Raw genomic sequence first — 23,015 nt, 5'->3', positions numbered from 1 at the left:
GTAGATATTTATGCTGTTTCTAATTATTAGCTATTAACAGTACAAAACGGTGTAATATTTTGTATTCTTGTACATGTCTGTCATCTTTATACATGCAAAGGTTACTCTAGTATAAACCTGGAAGTGGAATTGCTGGGTTGCAGGATATGCACATCTTCAAATGTATTAAGTTTCTCCAAAACGATTTTATCAACTTAGACTCCCAGAAGCAATATATAGGAGTTCTTGTTGTCTTGTTCTGTGCTTAGTGTCATCAGGCACTAATTTTTGTCGATCTTCAACCTGAGAGGTGTGAAACAATATCTCACTATGGGTTTAGCTTACATTTCCTTTCCCTGATTCCTGGTGAAGATGAGTAGCATTCATATATTCATTGGCGATTTAATTTTCTTCTTCAGTGAAATGCCCATTATCTTTTGCTCATTTTTCCATTGCCCATTTTTCCCCTGGGTAGTTTGTCTTTTTCATACTGATTTAGAGGGGCTCTCTTTGTATTGAGTTTACTAATACTTTGTGGTTTATATGTGTTATAGTTAGCTTCTCCCAGGCTGTGGCTTTTCTTTATCCTTAGTCTTTCAATGTATACAAATTTTAAATTTTAACATATGCATATGTATTAAATTTTCCCTTTTTGATTTCCCTTTTGGGTTTCTTGTCTAAAAAAATTATTATCCTAATATCTAGAAGTTGTAAAGTTTTGCTTTTTACGTTTTCACTTAAACTTCCTAGAATTTATTTTTGTGTCTGGTATGAGGAAGGGCTAACTGTATTTTGTCTTCTATAGCTAATAGTTGTCTCAGCACCATTGGTTAAATAGTTCATTTCCTTCCTGCTGATAAGTAATGACACATCTATCATGAATCAAGATTCCGTATGTGTATGAGCCTGTGTCATTCCATGTTTCTGTTCTTGCACCAAGACCACATTCACATTTAATCATTGTGGTTTTAGAATGGGCTTGATATACAGTGGGGCCAGTGATCCACTTTGTTCTTATTCAAAATTGTCTTGGTTATTCCTGGATCTCAGTTCCTCCATAAAAATTTTGGAGCCACCTTGTAACGTTCCATGGAAAATCCTTTTGGAATGTTGAATAAAATTGATTTGGAATTGTACTAGAATTGTATAAATTGAAAAAGAATTGGCATTGGCATCTCGACTGTATTGAATCTTTCTATATGTGAATGTGATATAATTATCATTCATTTGGGTCTTTTAATAAAGTATTATAAATGTCTTTCATATAATTAAGTAATTCATAGTTACCTTGTGGTTAACTTGGTAAATTGTTGCTGATATATGAAAATACAATTGCTATTTGTATGTTTTATATTGAGAAACCTTGCTAGACTCTTATTAATTCTAATAACTTGTAGGGTTTTTTTTTGATTCTCTAAAAAGCTGATATTATCTGCAAATAATGACGTATTTCTTTCCCTTCCTTCTGCTTTTATTTGTTTTACTTAGTGTACTGGCTAAGAATAACTTCAAATACAGGCAATTCTGGGGGTATCCTTGTATCACTTCTAATGTTAAACTGCTCTTAATGTTTCAGCATTAAGAATGACGCTTACCATAGTTAAAAAATTTTTTTTTTTTTACTGAATACCCATTGTCAGGTTTAGAAAGCTCTCTTCTATTCCTAAGAATAATGAATTTATTACATTCTTGCTTTTCAAATTGTTGAGTTGCTCACTCATTATGCTTTAGAAGCATCTTAAAAGTTTTGATATATAGTCTTTTCATTATAATACTCTTTGAATGTTTTCTAATTTTCTCCTTTGACCTGAGTTAATTAGAAAGGTTTAAAATTTTTCCAATTATATGGATTTTTCAGATGTATCTTCTTGTTATTTATTTTTAACTCAACTGCATTGTGGTTAGGAAGGTAGCCCACATGAACACCAATTCTTGGTATTCATTCACGAGCTTGAACTTTGTCACAGGATTGACCATCAGTTTTTGAATAGTTCCTGTGTATTTGAGAAGATTGCATTTTCTTTAATTTGGGGCACCAGGTTATATATGGTCATCTGCTCGGTTAAATCAAGTTAAACAAGTCTGTTACATTCATAACGATTTCTCTCAATCACTGTGTGAGTGGCATAGGAAACCCCTCCACTCTGATCGTGGATTAGATTTGGCTGTATATAACAGAAAAATAAGTAGGTAACAGTATCTTAAATAAGATAGAAGTTACACAAGCTAGTCTGGACTTTGTTTATATGAAAGATAAATAAAATTCTACCTATGCCTACAGGTCCAAGGTGCTATAGTAGCTGCCTAGTGAGCCCAGAATATAGGTGTTACTGAACTTAGGTCTGGCTGCTCTCTGCTCAAAAGTCAATACTCAAGATTCAAGTGCTTTAGCAAAGGAAACCATAAACAAGATGAAAAGACAACCCTCAGAATGGGAGAAAATATTTGCAAATGAAGCAACTGACAGGGGATTAATTTCCAAAATATACAAACAGCTCATGCAGCTCAATATCAAAAAACAAACAACCCAATCAAAAAAATGGGTGGAAGACCTAAATAGACATTTCTCCAAAGAAGAGATACAGATGGCCAACAAACACATGAAAAGATGCTCAACATCACTAATCATTAGAGAAATGCAGATCACAACTACAATGAGGTATCACCTCACACCAGTCAGAATGGCCATCATCAAAAAATCTAGAAACAATAAATGCTGGAGAGGGTGTGGAGAAAAGGGAACCCTCTTCCACTGTTGGTGGGAATGTAAATTGATACAGCCACTATGGAGAACAGTATGGAGGTTCCTTAAAAACCTAAAAATAGAACTACCATGTGACCCAACAATCCCACTCCTGGGCATATACCTGGAGAAAACCATAATTCAAAAAGATACATGTACCCCAATGTTCATTGCAGCACTATTTACAATAGCCAGGACATGGAAACAACCTAAATGTCCATCAATAGAAGAGTGGATAAAGAAGATGTGGTACATATATACAATGCAATAGTACTCAGCCATAAAAAGGAACGAAATTGTGCAATTTGCAGAAATGTGGATGGACCTAGAGCCTGACATATAGAGTGAAGTAAGTCAGAAAGAGAAAAATAAATATTGTACAATACCGCTTATATGTAGAATCTAGAAAAATGATACAGATGAACTTACTTGCAAAGCAGAAATAGAGACACAAATGTAGAGAACAGATGTCCCCCCCGGGTGGGGGGAGGGGGAAGGGGGAAGTGGGATGAATTGGGAGATTGGGATTGATATATGTACATTACTATGTATAAAATAGATAATTAATGAGAACCTGCTGTGTAGCACAGGGAACTCTACTCATTGCTCTGTGGTGACCTGAGAAGGAAATCCAAAAAAGAGGAGATATATGTATACGTATAGCTGATTCACTTTGCTGTACAGTGAAACTAACACAGCATTGTAAAGCAGCTATACTCCAATAAAACTTAATTTTAAAAAGTAAAATTAAAATTAAAAAGAAAAGATTCAAGTGCTGGTAGAAACAGAAAGGTTGCTTTAATCAGAAAACCGGCATCCTGGGGAGAAGGTGGACTCATGTCTCAAAACCAACTCTGAAGATTTTGCTCAGCCATGAACATTTTTAAAGGGAAAAAGGGGGAGTAATCTCAATCATTGAGATAGGGGGTCAGCTTCATTGCCATCTCCCATTGCATGCAGGCTTGTCAACTCCTTGTAATCTTTCTTTAGATGCTATCTTGTTTTAACAGTTTGTTCATAGGATTACTGACAGGGAAGCTGGGGAAAAGATTTAGTCATCTGTTAATTACTTATTCTTCATTTTTACTTCTTTGATCTAAGGAAAGAACCAACAGGTTAAGCAAGGTATTGTGTGATCAAAAGGTTTAAAACGTATGCTTGGGCCGGAGATGAGCAGGGCATGGGGGCTCCTGGTTTAAGGTTAGTTACAATATAGCTTTGCTAAAGTGACAAGACAAAAGGAGCTCTCTCCTGCAGAGAGCTCTTTCCTGCCAAAAGCTGCTTACATAGGATTTGGTTACTCCCTCCCTGTAGCTACTGGGGATGGTGGTTTCTTCCCTCTACTTCTCCTCCCACCTCTGATTGATATCCAGAGGTGACTCACCTTTTCTAGGGAGAACAGCTGTGTGACTTACGGCAGAATGTGTGTGATGCAAGAGTCGCATCTTTCTCCTGGGGGAACCTTGTGTTCCCCACCAAGCAGGTATATTTTCATCAAATTCAAGTAGGCTATTACCCAAGCTATATATTAGAAATATTTGTGTCTTAGTTTAGAAGTTTTTTTTTCCCCCTCAATAAATGAAGGGCCAATTGTCTGTAACAGATTATGTTTATTATTCCCCAGGGGTCCAACAGACTCTTCTTCCCAGCTAACCCTCTTCTTTATTTTCCATGTAGTTATCTAATTTTGCCTTCTCCTACCCATTCTCCTGACTTAACATTTCCTATGACTCTTCACTGAGGCCGTCACACAGCTGACCTTCCCCGACACAGCATCTTCAGTGAACAGTCCAGATTGTTTGTGTGGTATTACCAGAGTCAAGTGCCATCCTCTGAATAAGCTGCATGTTCATGGATGCTTCTTGACATGGAATGAAATTTCCTTAATTGCATTTAGATTTCAGACCATTGCTGTCTTTTTCTCCTTATCTGTCATCCCAACATCTTGTTTTAAGATGACATAACTATTTTTGGAGGTATATTGAGAAACTGGTTTATAGCAAAATATTTTTAGTACATGTAAAATAGAAAAGTTTTAGATTGAATGTTGATTCCAGCTCATCAAAGTCTTATCATAGACCAGTTTTAAAATGTGTGTGTGTGCGTGTAGAGAATAATGTATATATATTTTAAGTATATTCCTAGAATACTTATTGATAATAATAGCACTGATTATTGATGACTGCTTGTATGCCAAGCATGTTGCTTAGTATTTTATATGCATTATCACTTTTCTGTCCTCTGAGCACATGAAGCAGGTTATTTACCTCCATTTACAGACGAAGATCTTGAAACAGAAGACCTGAGACACTCAGTAATTTTCCCCATGTATTACCTAGGTACTAGCAGACCCTCAGTTCTAACCAAGGACTTACTGATTCCTGCATTAGTACTTTTAGTCACTGGACAAGCCAATCAAACATTAACTCATTGTATCTTTAGGTCATCACTGAGTGGTATTCTCACGTCATCCTTTAGGCAGCACCAAGAGTCCTTGGCGGCAGAGAGAGAGAGGCGGCGACAGGAGAGAGAAGAAAGGTTGCAGAGAATAGAACGGGAGGAAAGAAACAAATTCAGGTAAGACAGATTTTAAGATTTTTTAAAGAATGAGCTGAAAATTAAATCACATGCCTTCACCATTGCATATGGTTAATATTTATTTTATTGGACGCCTAAAAGAAGATGCTTTTCCCACTTTCTGGTTTGTTTCTTACTCCCTGTAGCAATATTTCATATTTTTTAAGCAATAATTTTTCCTTCTATGGGGGAGAAAGAGGCATTGTGCTGATTACTCCCAGCCCATTGTCCCTCTGATTGCTTTGGTCTCTGTCCAGCTCCAAGGATGTGTTCTTTGGTGTGGCCCACTCCAGCTTCCATGTCTTGGCCTATCTGCCCCGCTGAGTCCAGCGTCACTCCTTTTCTCCTTCAGCCAGATCAGCTGTCCCCGTTGCCCCCATCCTCCCGGTCAACCTCCTAACACTCCCTTTGCCTGGGTTCAAGCTGGGCAGTGCTTTATAAAACACCAGACACTTTCCTTACACATTTCATACCTTCTACTATTCTTTTGTCCCCTTTATCTTTCCCCTACTTCCCTCTTGCCTTCCCCATCTCCTTCCTTCCCCCTCCTTCATCTTCCCATTCACCTCTCCCATAGCTTCCACACTCTTTTTTTAATTTCTCTCCCATCTCCACTTCCTTTTTCCTCAGTTCACTTTTTTGGGAAAAGTATTTCAATCGATTACTCCCAATGAAATCTACAAAGAATGTAAAGCATTGTCAATGAGGATTTACAAGTTCAATAATGTTTTTTTTCCAGCAGCCAGGAAGAGTACGTAGAATTGTAGAAATGACCAAAACATGAGCAGAGTTGTGAACTTGCCTTGACCGTAACTCACTACTATATGAAAAGAAGTATCCCAAGTCTGTGGGTGAAACACTAATCCTGACTTTTGTAAGATGGGGCTAATGGGCTGCATGAAATAAACCAACATCATTCTCATACCATAATTGTGTGGTATACCTTGAGCTGTCAGATTTCTACCAAATGATATATGGAAAGACCAGACCTGTATGCACCATTTCTCATGAGGTAGCTCTGGAAGTTGTCACTTTTGGAAAGACCAATTTGTAAAACCACTGGAACAGGTTAAATGCTTCCTGATTCAGTGCCTTCTGAGAGATTCACATATTTCACCACCAAATAGCAGCAGAGAATCTGACTGAAACACATGGAAAATTCAGAGATTAGCTTACGCATCTAAAGATTTTGATTGAAAACCTCTTAAAACAAGGTACCAGTTCTGGGAAAGATGGAATCAGCACACTCCCTCCTGTCTCTTCTACCACATTATTCAGTGCAACCATTACTCATGGACAGATTTAAAGCATGGAGCTCTGAGAACTCTGAACTGTAAAAGGGAGCAGGTGAATTGGGGATGGAGACTAGCATTCAAAGCTCCACCAAACCAGTGAGAGTTTACCATTTTTTCCCTCCAACATCACATGGCATGTACTCAACAGCACTCCAAAACTCAGAATCACATACCAAGTGTGAACTGAAAGAGCTGTAAAAGAAGGCCTCTTTTTCTGGACTGGGGAGCTGCAAAAGGAATTCCTGAGGGTCAGAGAGTTGAGAAGTCTCCTGTTTTTTCTTATTTTTTTCTTCTCTCCTACCCCAGCCTCCAAGCAATATTGTTACAGAAGCACAGTGATGGCAGCAGTGTCCAGGCAGGCGCCTAAAACTCTGAGGGAGGGAACCCTTCCTGTGATCAGAAGAGCATGACTGCAGGAGCACTTTTTTTCCTCTCTGTGTCCTCCTGCTGCATTGCCCTATATGCAGATAGAACTACTGAAAGTCTGCAGCAGAGCAGGGAAAATAAAGCCCAAGCTTTCTGGCTAGAGGACCAGGAAGGGAGACCCAGGGAATCCAGAAAATGATGGGAAAGTCACAAAGAGGAGAGAGATCAAGAGAGCAATCCTGAGATCCTCTCTAGTTTTGTGCACATGTGGCTCAGGACCTAAACAGCATACCACAGGCTTTGAGAACTAAGTACAGAGTGGAAGAACACACTCAGGTCCCAGACTGGCCACTGGGTGGTGCATATAAGGGCCTGATGTGAATAGCACTAAAAATATTTGAACACTGAGCTAACATTGGAACTGATATCAGAAGGCAGTCAGAACTTGCCGGCTGAGCTTGACTTAGTTGATTGCCTGCTAAAAGAAAACAATCAAGATTCTTCATAGAATTTAAATAATATCCAGAGTCTCATTACAAAATACCTAAAATGTACAGAATGCAATCCAAAACAACTTGTCATAGAAAAACAGGAAAACTCTTAAAGGAAAAGAGAATCAAAATATGCTAACCACAAATGGACATAGATGTTGTCATTATCAGACAAAGACTTTAAAGCAGTTATTATAAACATGTTCTAAGATATAAAGACAAATACTCTGGAAACAAATGAAAAGTCTCTGCAGAGAAATAGAAGATATAAAGAAGAACCAAATGGAAATACTTATAGAACTGAAAAATACAATAACCAAAATAAAAAATTCATTGAATGGTTTCAACAGCAGAATAGAAATGAGAGAAGAAAGAGTCAGTGAATTTGATGTTAAAACAACAGAAATTCTCCAATCTGAAAGACAAAACAAAATATTGAAAAAAATGAACAGTGCCTCACGGACCTGTAAACAATACATCTAGTATTTATATCTTTGAAGTCCCAGAAGAATAGGACAAGAGTGCATTGTAATATATATTCAGCACACATGTTGGCAGAGTGAGAATTAGACCCGGGCAACCTGTCTTCAGAGATCACGTTCATAGCTATTCACTATTTCCTCTTGGTCATAAAAGGATCTCACTCGTCATTTAAGAGCATAGAGAGACCCTGGCAAAATAATCCTTGTCCAGAAAGGAATGCTGATCATCAGTAAAGACTGCAGAGAACTATTAATTATGATGACTTCAGTTCCATTCTGAAAATCTGAGGATGTGAATGAAAAGAAATTCAAAGAAGGAAATAGGAAAAGCTTTATAGAGTAGTCCCTGGGATTACCCAAATGGCTGATCCTTTATCAACCACTTCATTGATTTAAGTTAGTCATGATCCTTGTGCTTTTTTCTTTGCAAAGCATTCTTATCTGTTGTTATTTTTGTCGAATATGATCTTAAGTTTCCTGGGTTATGGGAAATATTATTTCTAGTGTGGTAAGTGATGAGAACGGATGTTTATAAATGATAACAAATTTGTGTCTTTGTTGCTTTTTCTCCCTCTCCTAACCTGCTTTAGTTGCTCTGACTTAGTACCCCTTTATATCCAGTTATCAGTGCACAGAGGGGTGGAGTACTTAAGCTACCTTGTGAGGTAGAAAACTGTGATGTCAGAATTCTCCAGGAAAACAAATGGTTAACTGAGAAGTGACTGACCACACAGTCTTAAACTTAGATTCAAGTTGGAACCTCTCCAGTAGGAACAGAAAAACAAACATCAAAATTAGACAAATTTGGACATCTTGTGGATAAAGACAAGAGAGAATGCACAAAGCAAGAGCTTCCAGTGATCCCTGCTTAGAAACCGAGAATGTGAGGGATGCGGAGAAAGAATCCTGGGCCCTGGAAGGAACGTGCAAACTGTAGAGTGCAACACAAAATGGCCAAGACACTTGGGCCCACTCAGATTTAATTCTTGAGATGAATGTTGGGGAGTTACCAGAGCTTGATTGTATGTTAATCACTTCTGAAAGCTATTGCTTGCTTGTCATTGCCATATTTTATTTATGAATTGTTTTAACTTTTAAAAATGTTTTTATCTCCCCTCCCCTCATATACTTAGTCTTCTTTCTGAAGAGTAATTAGCAAAGTCTCTGAGTGAATCCAGTAATCCCATGTTTTCATCCCTGTGATTTTATAGAAAACTCATTATATTTAGTGCTTTTAAAGTATAGCCTTTATATTTATTTTTTAAAAATTCAATGACAACCACTTTCCATTTCTGATACGATAATGGGCTTTCATTATATACTCTGTTAATGATTTCTTGGCAATTTTATGAGCATCTAATTCTGTTCTTTTCCTTTCCCATTTCATTTCTTCTGCATATTTCCATTAGCCGAGAATATTTAGACAAAAGAGAAGAGCAAAGACAAGCAAGAGAAGAAAGGTTTGTATTTGTATTTGTTTCTTTCCCATTGTAACCAAATGGCACGTGACTTTGCACTCAACCAAGCATGCAGAGGAGACTGTGTTAATTAAAATATAATAGCTTCATCTAAGACACCTAAGACCTTGGGTACCTGGCATTTTGCGGAATAGAGTGTCCTGGTTATCTCAATTTTCCAAGAAAGTACAGATTTATTATTTAGTCCCCTCATGGTGTGAGATATGTGTCTGTTCCTCCAAAACTGTTCACCAAATAAGCATATTCGTTTGGCATGTTGGCATATGGTATATATTTTAAATGCTTTGCACCACCACTGCTGAGCCTGGGTTAGGTGTCCCTCCTGTGTGTTTCTAAGTCACTGGCTCAGCATTTCTTCAACAAATATTTGAGCACACACACTATGCCATGCACTGGCTGGGGTGCCACACCCTCCTGAGACTCTCCATGGAGATGCCTGGTCATTTGCCTGTCTTCCTACTGAACTGCACTCAGTTCCTGGATGGCAGGAACCACACCTGATTTTCCTTGGTGTCCCAGTGCCCGCCACAGGGCTTGCACATAGCAGGCACTTAAGAAGGATGTATCGAATAAATGAGCAAAGGAACCAACAGCTTTAAAATATTTAAGCTGTAAACCATTTCAATGTTCATTTCAATAGCAACATACTTTGAATCCCATTAAGCCATGCCAAGTTAATGTATTCAGTGTCTGGTAAACTTAGATAAGCACAGGAAATTGTTTTTGGAAGTAGACCAGCAAAAGGCAAGTTTACCCCCTAGCACTGTACAGCCTGCAGTTATTCCCTCCACCACCAGATGGGGTTACTGCATGGAGAGCTGAAAGGCTGAGTTCATGCCAGAGCCAGTTAGGAACCTAACAGTCTCTGAATTATGCCAATAAAAAGTGGAATTGTGCTAATTTTTTTTAGACACCATCAGCTAAATAGATCAGGACAGTCTGAGGCAGGGAAGAGTGGATACTGCCTGTGTTCAATTAAAAAATTAGATGCTTACGTCAGCCTCATAAACAAAACCATGGCATTGCTTTAATTCCGGCATTCTGTTAGATTATTGCCATCCTGGTAATCAGTTGTGGCCAGCAAGTTTAGAGTGAAGGTTGCTGGCAAAGAAACAAAGAGACTTTTTTGTGTCTAATTAGTACCTGTTTTTGACATTGGGGGACATGACGTATATACCCAGGTTTAAGAAATCAAATTTTATTTTTTAGATTCCCCACCAGATTCTGCACTTTTTTGAACTTTTGGACAACTTGACTGTCATGTTATGTCTGCACAGGCAAGTCCTCAAAGCTCCTGGAGAGATGACCAGGTGCTGTGTCAAGGTCTGAGCTGATTCAGACTGACCTCAAATTTTTCCCAAATCACTTAGGGCTACTACCTCTTTCCGAGTATTATTTACTGCTCTTTCCCCCAAAGTGGAGCATGACTTATACCTGGAAAATTCATGCAGAGGAGTTTTCCACTCCTCTTCTCTCCCTTGTTGTTCTGCTCTCCGACCTCAGCCCCACACCACCCATCTGCCTGGGCGTTCTTAGCTGGTGCAGGAGTGGGCTCTCCATGGCTCCACGGGGGATTCCTTCCTTACAGCCCACCCCTGTTTCCCCAGAGGTTTGGGGAAGCAGCCAAGCATTTTCCTTTGATTTGGACCAGCCACTTTTCCTGGTTAGTTGGATGCTTGAATTACCTGGTAAAGATGGAAGTGAGGGAGATATACTTTCATCCCTTGTTGGAAAGCAGTTGGGAATTCCTGTTAAGCCAGGAAAAGATAAGATTTCCAAGTATAATGGAATTTGGAAATGGATGGGGAAACTAATGGAGATCAGAGGTGGAAAGAGACATGGAAGAGGACTCTAACTCTTCATGTTTGTTTGGTCCCATGACTCTTTCCCCTAATGCAAAGACTCAAAAAGACAGCAAGAGGCACAGCAGAGGGTTTTTGAGGTTCATATCATCGAGTGTAACAAGATAAATGTCATTTTGCTATTTTGAGGGGTAATGAATTTTTTAATTTAAAAATTTCAATTCATGTCATCTCATTCCATAATTTCAGGCAGTGTTTTATTGATAATGGTGCAGACCCAGAGTAAGTTTCTGTTAGGTTTATTTCTAATTTTTTAAAGTATTATAAGAGAGGATCTCTCTGATATTGATTGACTTGACATTCATGAATAATCCTTTTTTAGGTGTGGTAAGGAATGAGATGCAGGCTGGGAACTATTGGAGTGGGGTGGGGGTCAGGGTGGAGAGTAGTCTGAGGGAGACAGCGGGACATGGAGAGGAGGTACCTTATGGGAAACAGGTTCTGAGGACAGAGTGCAAGGGGGGAAGTTGGGACTGGGCAAGGATTTGGGAAATTATGCCTGAAAGTGATCATGAAGCAGTAAGAGAGGGTTCTGAGCACAGTCTGTGGACAGAGTAGAATTTAGAGGGAGCCAGGTTTTGATTTAATGTAAGGTAGAATTTCCGAGTAGTTGGGTGGCAGGAAGAGTCATTAGTAAGTCGGTATAGTTGAAAGTCAAGCAGGGTTTCTATTGGACCCTGCGAAAAGAGATGATCATATGTTCCCTTGATGGCAGTACCAGCCCTGCCACCTGCAACCCTGTTGGGTATTGAGCTCATACCAAAGTTTGTTTCTGTACCTCCGCCTGAACTATGAGTGCCAAGAAGGTGGGGTTTTTCTTATGTATTATTAAATCTCTAGTGCCTACTGCAGTTTTTAGCACATGACAGGCACGCAACAGAATATTTAATAAATAACGAAAAGACAAAGACATGGACAGAGGCAGGACAACGAGACTGTTTCAACAAGGGTAGCAAAGGTGAAAAAGTCTTTTTGGGGGGGCTGTGGTCTGTGGATAGAAAACCCAGTGCTTTGTACCTGGGAGGCTACATCAGAGTCTGTGGGTTGGGGGTGGTGTTGCTAGGCAGCCAGAGATGTGACAGTCATCAGATGGGCTGGCGGGCTCCTAGATCAAGTACCACTTAGAGTCACTGTCTAAGGGAAGGTCGGGATATAGGTCCAGCTTCCTCCCCAGGTTCTGTGGGAGATAGCTCTCCATGCCGGGTAGCCTGGCTTTCCCCGTGCACGCCCGTTTACCCTCCCCACTCTGGCCCATCTCGGGGGAACACTGAAAGATTTAGTGGTTCTTGACACCTGGGCCTCCCCACCCCTTCCATTTTTTAAAGTTTTTAATTGTGGAAAAATACACATAACATAAAATTTGTTATTTTAACCATTTTTAAGTGTATAATTCAGTAGTGTTAAATACATTCACGTATTTGTGCAACCAGCCTCCAGAACTCTTTATCTGTAGAACTGAAAATTTCTACCCATTTAGTAAGGCCCCGTGCCCCTTCCCCTGCCATCTTTGTTTACCATGTAAACATCCTCGGAATGATTCAGATTAAACCCCTGACTCTCCCCCTGTCTAAAGGATCCTCAAGGATGACATCTGTGAGCCGAGGGGTGCACGGGAGTAGTCTTCGAGTCATATCTACCCAGAACCTGGATGAGCCACCCCTGGGGTCCCCCGGAAAATGGGGTGAACCCTTTGGCTGCCAGTACATACCTGCTAGCTTGGCTGCCCACAGGGAGGGGAATGGAGAGGCCAGGTCCAGGGCCAGGCCAGCTGAATGGAGGTTAGTGATCGGTTGTCCTCCTGGCCTGAAGTCTTTTGTGCGAGGCTTTCTTACCTCTCTCCCTGGACCCTTCTGATTTTGTTAGGGCACTGTTTCCCTCCTCCAGGATTCCGATCTCCTGGACATGTGCAGGCCCCTTGGTTTGCACTTTGTTCCTTCCTGTCCCCCGTCCTGTCGCAGACGGCTTGGACTCCATGTGGGGACACCTGTGCTCAGGAACTCCTCCTGGGCTCGTAGCATTCCTGGCCTTCCGTTTGCCCCCAGACTTTTTAAAATATGGGCTCTGACTCTTGCCCTCAAGAACACTTTCTTCCACGTTTCCTGTCACTTCCACAGCCAGGTGGTTTTTCCTTGCTGGTCTGATTCAAGTTCAGAAATATCTTCCTTTTGGTCCCTCTTGCGCTGTTCGAGAGGTGACATTGTTGGCAAGGAAAGTCCAGAGTTTCTAAAGCTTTCTTTCTGGGTCTAGCTTCGCCCGGTAAGGGTGACGCAGACGTTTGTAAATGCAGATCCGTCCCACATCTTTTATCAGAGATTCACCATGAAAGTACACTTACTCCCCAGGAAAGTGCAGTCAGCTGGCTCTGCCCCCTGGTGCCCTGGGCTGCAGGGAGACGTACAGGTAGGCTACTGCTTGGCAGGTCCCTCACTGCACACGTCGCCTGCTTCCCGTCGGCCAACGAATGCACAGTGCCGAAGGAAAGAGCAAAGGATGGTAACCTTCCTGGTCTCAAAAATCCTATCATCTGTTTGTTGAACACAGACCTACACACGTGAAAAGATGACTACATATGCCGGGCAGTAAATGTAAAATGCCATCTGAGTTGAATGGACTACATATCCGACATGAGTTCAGAGGCAAGGCCAGGATCACTTCCAGCTGTGGTGGTCAAGGCAGGCCTCCCGGAGGGAGACGCGTGTGCGAGCCTGTCCTGAAGGGCAGACTGACTGCCTTGGGACTGGCAGAGAGAAGGGGTGATGACTACAGATGTGGGGGGCCACGCCCCCCAAAGGATGGACGAAGAAACGCGTGCTTTTTAAATGCATCCTTCTGAAAGGTTTTACTTGTGCGCTCTGCCTTTCTTATCAGGCTGAAGTAAAAGTGCGGTGTGCAGTGTCTGGGGGTGGGGGCCTGCCCATTGGAAGAAACTGAAGCAGTGAACCTGGATGGATGTGAGGGAGGGTCTGGAATAAGCTGTCTCAAAGTTTCATGGTGGGTACGATAGTCAGAAACCTGCTACAGCTGAGTTCATAAATTTATTCCTGAACAAATAATGGTGGGTAAAATTAGCAGACATCTGGAAGAGGCACATATTTCAAAGTTATTTTGGTCTGATCTATAAAGCACACTATGAGGAAGGTGATTGGTAGCTGGTCTTAATAAACAGTTACTGGGTTCTGCCTGCCTGAAATGCAAAACAGATGTATCTTTGTTCTTTTAAACTGACTTTGATGAATAAACTATATGTGACGTCAGGTCCAAGCTATTGGATGTCTGAGTCCTACTCAGAAATATTTTAGAATATAAAAAACTTTCCATGGTCGACACCGAGAGAACAAAGTGAATTCCAGCCACATTGCTGTTAGCATTGAAGCAGGTTCAGAAATCCAGAGAGGGCTTCGTCCAACAACCTTTTGGTATTTTGGGGCATTGTTCCTCTCTGCCGCACCAAGGCACCCTCGCATTTCACAGCTGCGAGCTCTGAGGGAGTGTGGTTTTCAGCTGTCACTGCTGGGGCTTTTTGATGGTCATTATTGCTGTTTTGCTTGCTGGTACAAATGTTTCCTAAAAGAGCAAAATAGGATTCTGCAGCAGGGATCTAGTATCTGGGGACTGTGATGTTGCCACTTCCCCCTGTTTGTTTGGTTATGAATGATGCAGGATTTTTAATCATTAGCATCTTGGCTTTGCTGGGTGTTTTTGGCAGACGGGCCCTCCAGCCAGCCCTGCGCTGTGCTCTGTGCATCAGGAAACCAGCTCACTCTGCAGGTGTTTCATCCATAAACAAGCATCAGCCACGGGCTCCTCTTTCTTTTTACGGAAACCCTTTGGAATTTAACTTTCAGATACAAATACTTGGAGCAGTTGGCAGCTGAGGCGCATGAGAAGGAACTGAGAAGCCGAAGTGTGAGCCGGGGCAGAGCTGACCTCTCCTTGGACCTGACCTCACCGGCAGCCCCTGCCTCACCCGCCCCCCTGAGCCGTTGCCCTTCATCTCTAGACTCGCAAGAGGCTCTCACAGTATCATCTTCCTCCCCAGGAACAGCTCAGCATCCCCAAGGTGAGTGCAGGGAGAGCAGAGGGGAACTGATGAGTTAATTAACATCAGACAGGCTTCTTCTGGGCAGCAGTAACCATTCCTACATGCAAACTCATACTGAGAGGCAACTAATGGGAGGCTTCGGGGGTGACTGTGACCTGAGCTGTCCCTAATAACTAGGGGTCTGCACAGCCACTTACTAAAGCAAAATTATTTATTGTAAAGATTGCAGTGTGTGATCATTGAAAAGGGAGAATGCCAAAAATAAGACTTACTTTGACATTCAATCCTAATTCACAGGGTAGTAAGTTAGGATTAATTTATTACTCTGTAATTTGCATGTTATTTATCTATTGGATCTGCCCGATAAAGTGACCCCTCTTAAATGTTTCTCCCGTAAGAATTATTGGTCTGGTTTAAGTTAAACTGATGGAGGATAAAATTAATCAAAGTGAGCAAAGAAACGTGGACCTCGTGAAAATAGAAGTTAAATATTGAAGAAGAAAAAAATAGACTATAGTAAAGATGATTGGCACATGGTGTGGGGCGGGTGTAGATGGCTGTGTGCAGTCAGACAGGCTCTCCCTGGAGAAAGTCCCTCTTGTCTTAGCTTATCTGGAGAAAAACAATGATACTGTACACTGCAGCCTTGGAGCATCAGCAGTTTTCCTGATGGCTCTGCGAATTGTGGGTCCGTTTTCTTTCACATTATCAAGGAGGATGGTTCTCGGCTACAGGCACCTAACACTGCGTGTTGACTAGCTCTGCAGCCAGAACTGTTTGGTTTAATTGAGTGCTATGGCTTGCAGCCTGATGTAGACTTAGCCAACTGAAGACAACAGAGACACTAAACTTTTAACTCTATGAGGGTTGACTAAATATGGCGTAAAGTCTAATTTAAACAAGGCAGGACTCCATGACCTCAGCAGAACTGGATGTAATGGAATAATCTTGTCTGTCCAATTCTTTGCTGGCTCGCTGAGCCTCAGGGCTCAATCTGCTTGAGCAGGCTGGTCGCACCCCAGCTTCCCATCACATCCAGTCACTCCTGGTCCCTGAGCCATGGAAGATTGTTGCGGGCAGATGGCTCAGTCATAATGAGTAATGTCAGTCTTAAAATATTAAGGCTCTGAGAATCAGGAAAACAGACTGCTCTGTAACAGCAGTGTGCTTTTCAACTTTGTCTGATATTACTGCTCTATCTAAATTGTGGTATTTCCAGAGGCAATATAAAAAATATTCCCCTGCAAAGCTGTGGCTCAGGACTTAATCTTGGGACTTTTAACTCTAAGAGTTGTATCTGCAACACTTTACAGAATGGTTTTGTCCAAACTGTGAAGTACAGAATGGCCCCAAGCTGAGAAGGAATTGTCAGTATCTGTAAATATTGTTTGTCCTCAAGATTTTTAATCTGCTTGATGTTTGTGGCAAAAAGACAGTTCCTCAAGCATTTTGTACAGTTGTAGTCAAACTTCAGGCCATCCTATCCCATTAGAAAGACAATATTTTAAACTTCAGTAAGAACATAGAAAATACTTACTTTGTGTATACATAATATGCATTTGGGGAAAATAAAGTTATTTCAGTATGCTTTCAGAGAGATAAATAGCAAATGTCATTTTCCTTTACAGAGAAGGGATTAATAGAGACTAAGAAAATGTTTTGACTGAAATCACACCATAAGTGGTATCTGCATCAGGAAAAGCAATACTGGGCTTCAATTTAGACATAATTAAAAATTAATAAAATAGCATTGACGTTTGCTTTTTCCTTGGGGGGAGGGGGGAAGCAGTGGCTCTTGTAGAATCTAGAAGTGCTGCCCATCGTATGTTAACTCATTATCATCCAAATCAGTTGGAACCCGCAAAGTATTCTAACACCTTGTCCTAATACATAGCTGAATTATACAACTGGAAATTCTAAGGGTAGAAGAAGAAATGCTATAAAAGGATGCTGTCAAAGAGAACTGCTGAAGCTTCCTCCTGATTTGGAGCCTTTGCCCTTACGACAGAAGCCTTTCTGTATATATGACAGAAAGGTTTTTCTCAGCCTGGTTTGTTATCATTCTTGAAAGCATTCTGCCAGCTCCCAATTAATAGTCTAAGCTTTTCACCAGGTCCCATTTTCAAAGCTCAAAGTAATTTTTTGCTGATCCCTAATATTTAGAATATTCTAACAGCTGAAGGAAGAATACAAAATATAATCACACATCCAGATGTTTGTCCTGCACCAAACACCTGGCACGTGGTCCAAACGTGCCGGGGGTTGACTCGCTTTTTCACTCTTTATCCTTGTGGAGTCATATGCTAATAATTCATCTCACATTTTTGTAGTGCTCAGGGCCTTCCTTCCAAATGCGGCTATTTAATACCTTGTGGTGCATCTCGGTAAGTAGGGGAAATGCTATTACCCGTGTTTTACTGAGGCTCAAAGAGATGGAAGATGCGCTTCAGATCTTGTTGATGCCATGCTGAGAGTATAAACCACTGCCTTGACTTCCAACCAAGCCGTTTATCAGGGCATCATGGTACCGTGACATTCGTGGTGGTGCTCCCCCGAATGCCACGCCATCCCCTTGCTGACCCTCTCCCCAGTATCTGTAAAAATTGTGATCTACATTTCAGAATTACATCTGTTAAAAAAAAAAAAAAAAGGGAAAGCAGGTATTTGTTCCTGAATTATATATACCTCAGGGTTAAAGGTCACTTGGTGAGTGTTTACTTGGATTCTGGAGAACTTTTGATAGCAGAAGATATGGAAACATTAAAGCTTTCTTTACCTTTTCTCTTACAAAATATATTTACAAAGAGGGGAGGGCTAATGGTCAAATACCTGTAGCATTATGTGCCATCTAGCGAGATCTTTCAGCCCAAAACCTTCCCAGCTCTAACTTTTGTGTAAATTATGCCACTGCTCTCACCATCAAGTCAGCGTGTGCTTGAATTATTTTTCACCTGGCCCTCTTGTGGTTCACAGCAGGCGTTTGTTCCAGTGGTGCCTAAGCTTGGTGGTGATGGTCTGAATATTTTTCCTTTGTGTGAAACTATCAGGCCCAAGTGATGAACAAACATATACATGTCTTCTCATTTTCAGTGTGCTCTAATTAACCGAGGCAGTTAGCCCCCATTTTAGGTAAACATGGAAGGGCCTCACTCTTCATCCATTGCTTTAATTACCCTTTCCTTATTTTCACTGAGCCTGGTATCCATCAGAATTTCTATAATAAGTTTACTTCCTATTATTTTAAGAAACTTATAGACGACTCTGGAAACAAGTTATTCTCACTAGTTAGAGAAAAAGGCACAGTGTTCTCACTGGGCTAGAGTTCTTCGATGTGACTCTTGAGGAGGTTATTCTGAGGATTAAAGATAATGATAATCTCTGGACCCACAGTGATGTCAATACAGCAAGGTAACCTATCAGGCCAGTGGGTGTCAGATCTAGGTAACTTATATTGTGGAAACAAAGTGGAGAAAACCAGTCACCTCAAAACCAGGTTGAAGATGGTCCCTGCAGGGCGTCCCAAGATTGAACTGCCTTCTGTGGAAGCTAGAACTATGTTCTTTCCAGGTTCCCTGGCTTGCATACCTGAGTCCCTCTTGAGGCTAAATGGAGAGAAATGACCATTTCCCAGTAAAAGGAAGCTGCTGCCAAGAGTTTACGAGGTGCTTTCACTCATTGATATAGCCATGAAAGCATACATAACGGCTAGATAATTTTCCTTATTTTTAGCTCAGTACTCTCTATTTTGCACACAGAAATAATGTTAGAGATGCATTTAAAATTTTTACCATACTCTATTAATTTTATGTCAAGGATAAATATGTTCAACAGTGATTTTTTTTCTACCTGTAATCAATTCCTAGATATTTCCAAATATCTCATTGTTTGGCCCTGAAGATATAAAATATGGCTTATATGGCCATGGCCTGTTCACCAGCACTCAGCTGGAGGCACTTACAGAAATTATGGACATGGTATACTAATATTTTCTCTCACAGATCCAAACGTTTAAAGTACTGGAAAATATGATAGTTCCTCTAGCTTCCTGATCTTCACACCTGGAAATAAAATACAGACATATAGTTATCAGTTTATTTAAATGAATAATCATTTTTCATCATTTTCATTTATCATCACGGCTGTTGTCATTGTTACCAGTCATTGACTGAGCATCTTTGTCACCTTCATTGTGTAACATGTTTTCAGTTTCCTTCAGGTATAGAGTCACTCTCCTAGGTTACCCAGTCCACATGGCAGAAATCAGAAACGTCTAACATCCTATTTCCAGAGGGCACGGTAGCAATGGAATATTGTCAGTCATCAGCCTAATGCATGCTGGTCCCCTTGCATAAAGATTCTGGACACCTCCAGTCTAGTATTTCATGAATTGGCAGGAAACTAGATTCCTTGTGGTTCTATGACTCAGGGCCGCCCCAGCTCCCCATAACTCACCTGACTGCTGCTACTTAATGCCATTTGGTCAGTGAGACAGAATCTCTTAGGAACTCAACCCAAGGCCAAGGCCCTGCCTTCAAAACCTGCTGTGGAACTTTTTTGAGAGCCTTCACGAATCATTGGGTTTTTCTGCTTGCCATTTCTCTGTCTCTAAGAAATGGAAAAAGGCAAAAACTTTCCCTTTTTTCCTGCTACAGAGAACGACAGTTGCCTACAATGTGTTTTCTTGTACCAAATTTTAAAACATTAAATAGTCCTGAGTTTTTTTAAAGCAAAGTATAAATCTTACCTGAAGTATACCTAAGTAAAGATAAGGAACAGAATGGCATTGGGAAAGTTTTTTTTTTTTTTATTTTATTTTATATATTTTTTATACAGCAGGGTCTTATTAGTCATCAATTTTATACACATCAGTGTATACATGTCAATCCCAATCGCCCAATTCATCACACCACCACCTCCAACCCCCGCCGCTTTCCCCCGCTTGGTGTCCATACATTTGTTCTCTACATCTGTGTCTCAATTTCTGCCCTGTAGACTAGTTCATCTGTACCATTTTTCTAGGTTCCATATCTATGCGTTAATATACGATATTTGTTTTTCTCTTTCTGACTTACTTCACTCTGTATGACAGTCTCTAGATCCATCCATGTCTCAACAAATGACCCAATTTCATTCCTTTTTATGGCTGAGTAATATTCCATTTTATATATGTACCACATCTTCTTTATCCATTCATCTGTCGTTGGGCATTAGGATTGCTTCCATGACCTGGCTATTGTAAATAGTCCTGCAATGAACATTGGGTTGCATGCGTCTTTTTGAATTGTGGTTTTCTCTGGATATATGCCCAGTAGTGGGATTGTTGGGTCACATGGTAGTTCTATTTTTAGTTTTTTAAGGAACCTCCATACTGTTCTCCATAGTGGCTGTATCAGTTTACATTCCCACCAATAGTGCAAGAGGGTTCCCTTTTCTCCACACCCTCTCCAGCATTTGTTGTTTGTAGATTTTCTGATGAAGCCCATTCTAACTGGTGTGAGGTGACACCTCACTGTAGTTTTGATTTGCATTTCTTTAATACTTAGTGACGTTGAGCAGCTTTTCATGTGCTTCTTGGCCACCTGTATGTCTTCTTTGGAGAAATGTCTATTTAGGTCTTCTGCCCATTTTTGGATTGGGTTTTTTGTTTTTTTAATATTGAGCTTCATGAGCTGTTTATATATTTTGAAGATTAATCCTTTGTCCATTGATTCATTTGCAAATATTTTCTCCTATTCTGAGGATTGTCTTTTCATCTTGTTTATGGTTTCCTTTGCTGTGCAAAAGCTTTAAAATTTCATTAGGTCCCATTTTTTTTTTTTTTTAATTTATTTCCATTGCTCTAGGAGGTGGATCAAAAAAGATCTTGCTGTGATTTACGTCAAAGAGTGTTCTGCCTGTGTTTTTCCTTTAAGAGTTGTATAGTGTCCGGTCTTACATTTAGGTCTCTAATCCATTTTGAGTTTATTTTTGTATGTGGTGTTAGGGAGTGTTCTAATTTCATTCTTTTGCATGTAGCTGTCCAGTTTTCCCAGCACCACTTATTGAAGAGACTGTCTTTTCTCCATTGTATATCTTTGACTCCTTTGTCATAGATTAGTTGACCAAAGGTGCGTGGGTTTACCTCTGGACGTTCTATCTTGTTCCATTGATGTATGTTTCTGTTTTTATGCCAGTACCATACGGTCTTGATTACTGTAGCTTTGTCATATAGTCTGAAGTCAGGGAGTCTGATTCCTCCAGCTCCGTTTTTTTCTCTCAAGACTGCTTTGGCTCTTCAGGGTCTTTTGTGTCTCCATACAAATTTTAAGATTTCTGGTTCTAGTTCTGTAAAAAAATGCCATTGGAAATTTGATAGGGATTGCATTGAATCTGTAGATTGCTTTGGGTAGTATAGTCATTTTCACAATATTGATTCTTCCAATCCAAGAACATGGTATATGTCTCCATCTGTTGGTATCATCTTTAATTTCTTTCATCCATGTCTTATAGTTTTCTGCATACAGGTCTTTTGTCTCCTGAGGTAGGTTTATTCCTAGGTATTTTATTCTTTTTCTTGCAGTGGTAAATGGGAGTGTTTCCTTAATTTCTCTTTCAGATTTTTCATCATTACTGTATAGGAATGCAAGAGATTTCTAAGCATTAATTTTGTATCCTGCAGCTTTACCAGATTCATTGATTAGCTCTAGTAGTTTTCTGGTGGCATCTTTAGGATTCTCTATGTATAGTATCATGTCATCTGCAAACAGTGACAGTTTTATTTCTTCTTTTCCAATTTGTATTCCTTTTATTTCTTTTTCTTCTCTGATTGCTGTGGCTAGGACTTCCAAAACTATGTTGAATAATAGTGGTGAGAGTGGACATCCTTGTCTTGTTCCTGATCTTAGAGGAAATGCTTTCAGTTTTTCAGCATTGAGAATGATGTTTGCCGTGGGTTTATTATGTTGAGGTAGGGTTCCCTCTATGCCCACTATATGGAGAGTTTTTATCATAAATGGGTGTTGAAATTCGTCAAAATTTTTCTGCATCTATTAAGGTGATCATATGGTTTTTCTTCTTTAATTTGTTAGTATGGTATATCACATTGATTGATTTGCATATATTGAAGAATCCTTGCATCCCTGGGATAAATCCCACTTGATCATGGTGTATCATCCTTTTAATGTGTTGTTGGATTCTGTTTGCTAGTATTTTTTTGAGGATTTTTGCATCTATATTCATCAGTGATATTGGTCTGTAATTTCTTTTTTTGTAGTATCTTTGTCTGGTTTCGGTATCAGGGTGATGGTGGCCTCATAGAATGAGTTTGGGAGTGTTCCTTCCTCCGCAATTTTTTGGAAGAGTTTGAGAAGGATGGGTGTTAGCTCTTCTCTAAATGTTTGATACAATTCACCTGTGAAGCCATCTGGTCTTGGACTTCTGTTTGTTGGAAGATTTTTAATCACAGTTTCAATTTCATTACTTGTGATTGGTCTGTTCATATTTTCTATTTCTTTCTGGTCAGTCTTGGAAGGTTATACCTTTCTAAGAATTTGTCCATTTCTTCCAGGTTGTCCATTTTATTGGCATAGGGTTGCTGGTAGTAGTCTCTTAGAATACTTTGTATTTCTGTGGTGTCTGTTATAACTCCTCTTTTTTCATTTCTAATTTTATTGATTTGAGTCCTCTCCTTTTTTTTTTTTTTTTTTTTTTTTTTTTTTTTT

At 40.2% G+C, this 23,015-nt stretch overlaps 1 protein-coding gene across 4 annotated transcripts in view; it reads left to right on the top strand.

Annotated features, from left to right (window-relative positions):
- Window positions 1-23,015, top strand: part of FHOD3 (formin homology 2 domain containing 3) — a 497,516-nt gene that overhangs the window by 371,067 nt on the left and 103,434 nt on the right. For 3 of the 4 annotated variants that reach the window (XM_029219969.1, XM_029219995.1, XM_029219986.1), the window contains 3 exons: window positions 5,165-5,299; window positions 9,343-9,393; window positions 15,119-15,333. In XM_029219969.1, the coding sequence (XP_029075802.1) occupies window positions 5,165-5,299; window positions 9,343-9,393; window positions 15,119-15,333 (401 nt within the window). The remainder of the gene's footprint in view (window positions 1-5,164; window positions 5,300-9,342; window positions 9,394-15,118; window positions 15,334-23,015) is intronic. The other variant, XM_029219976.1, reaches the window with a different exon arrangement.

This window comes from Monodon monoceros, unplaced genomic scaffold (assembly GCF_005190385.1).
Source record: "Monodon monoceros isolate NGI ecotype Baffin Bay Population unplaced genomic scaffold, NGI_Narwhal_1 Super_Scaffold_1, whole genome shotgun sequence".
Lineage (NCBI taxonomy): Eukaryota > Metazoa > Chordata > Mammalia > Artiodactyla > Monodontidae > Monodon > Monodon monoceros.
This window is presented reverse-complemented; position numbering and strand designations above follow the sequence as displayed.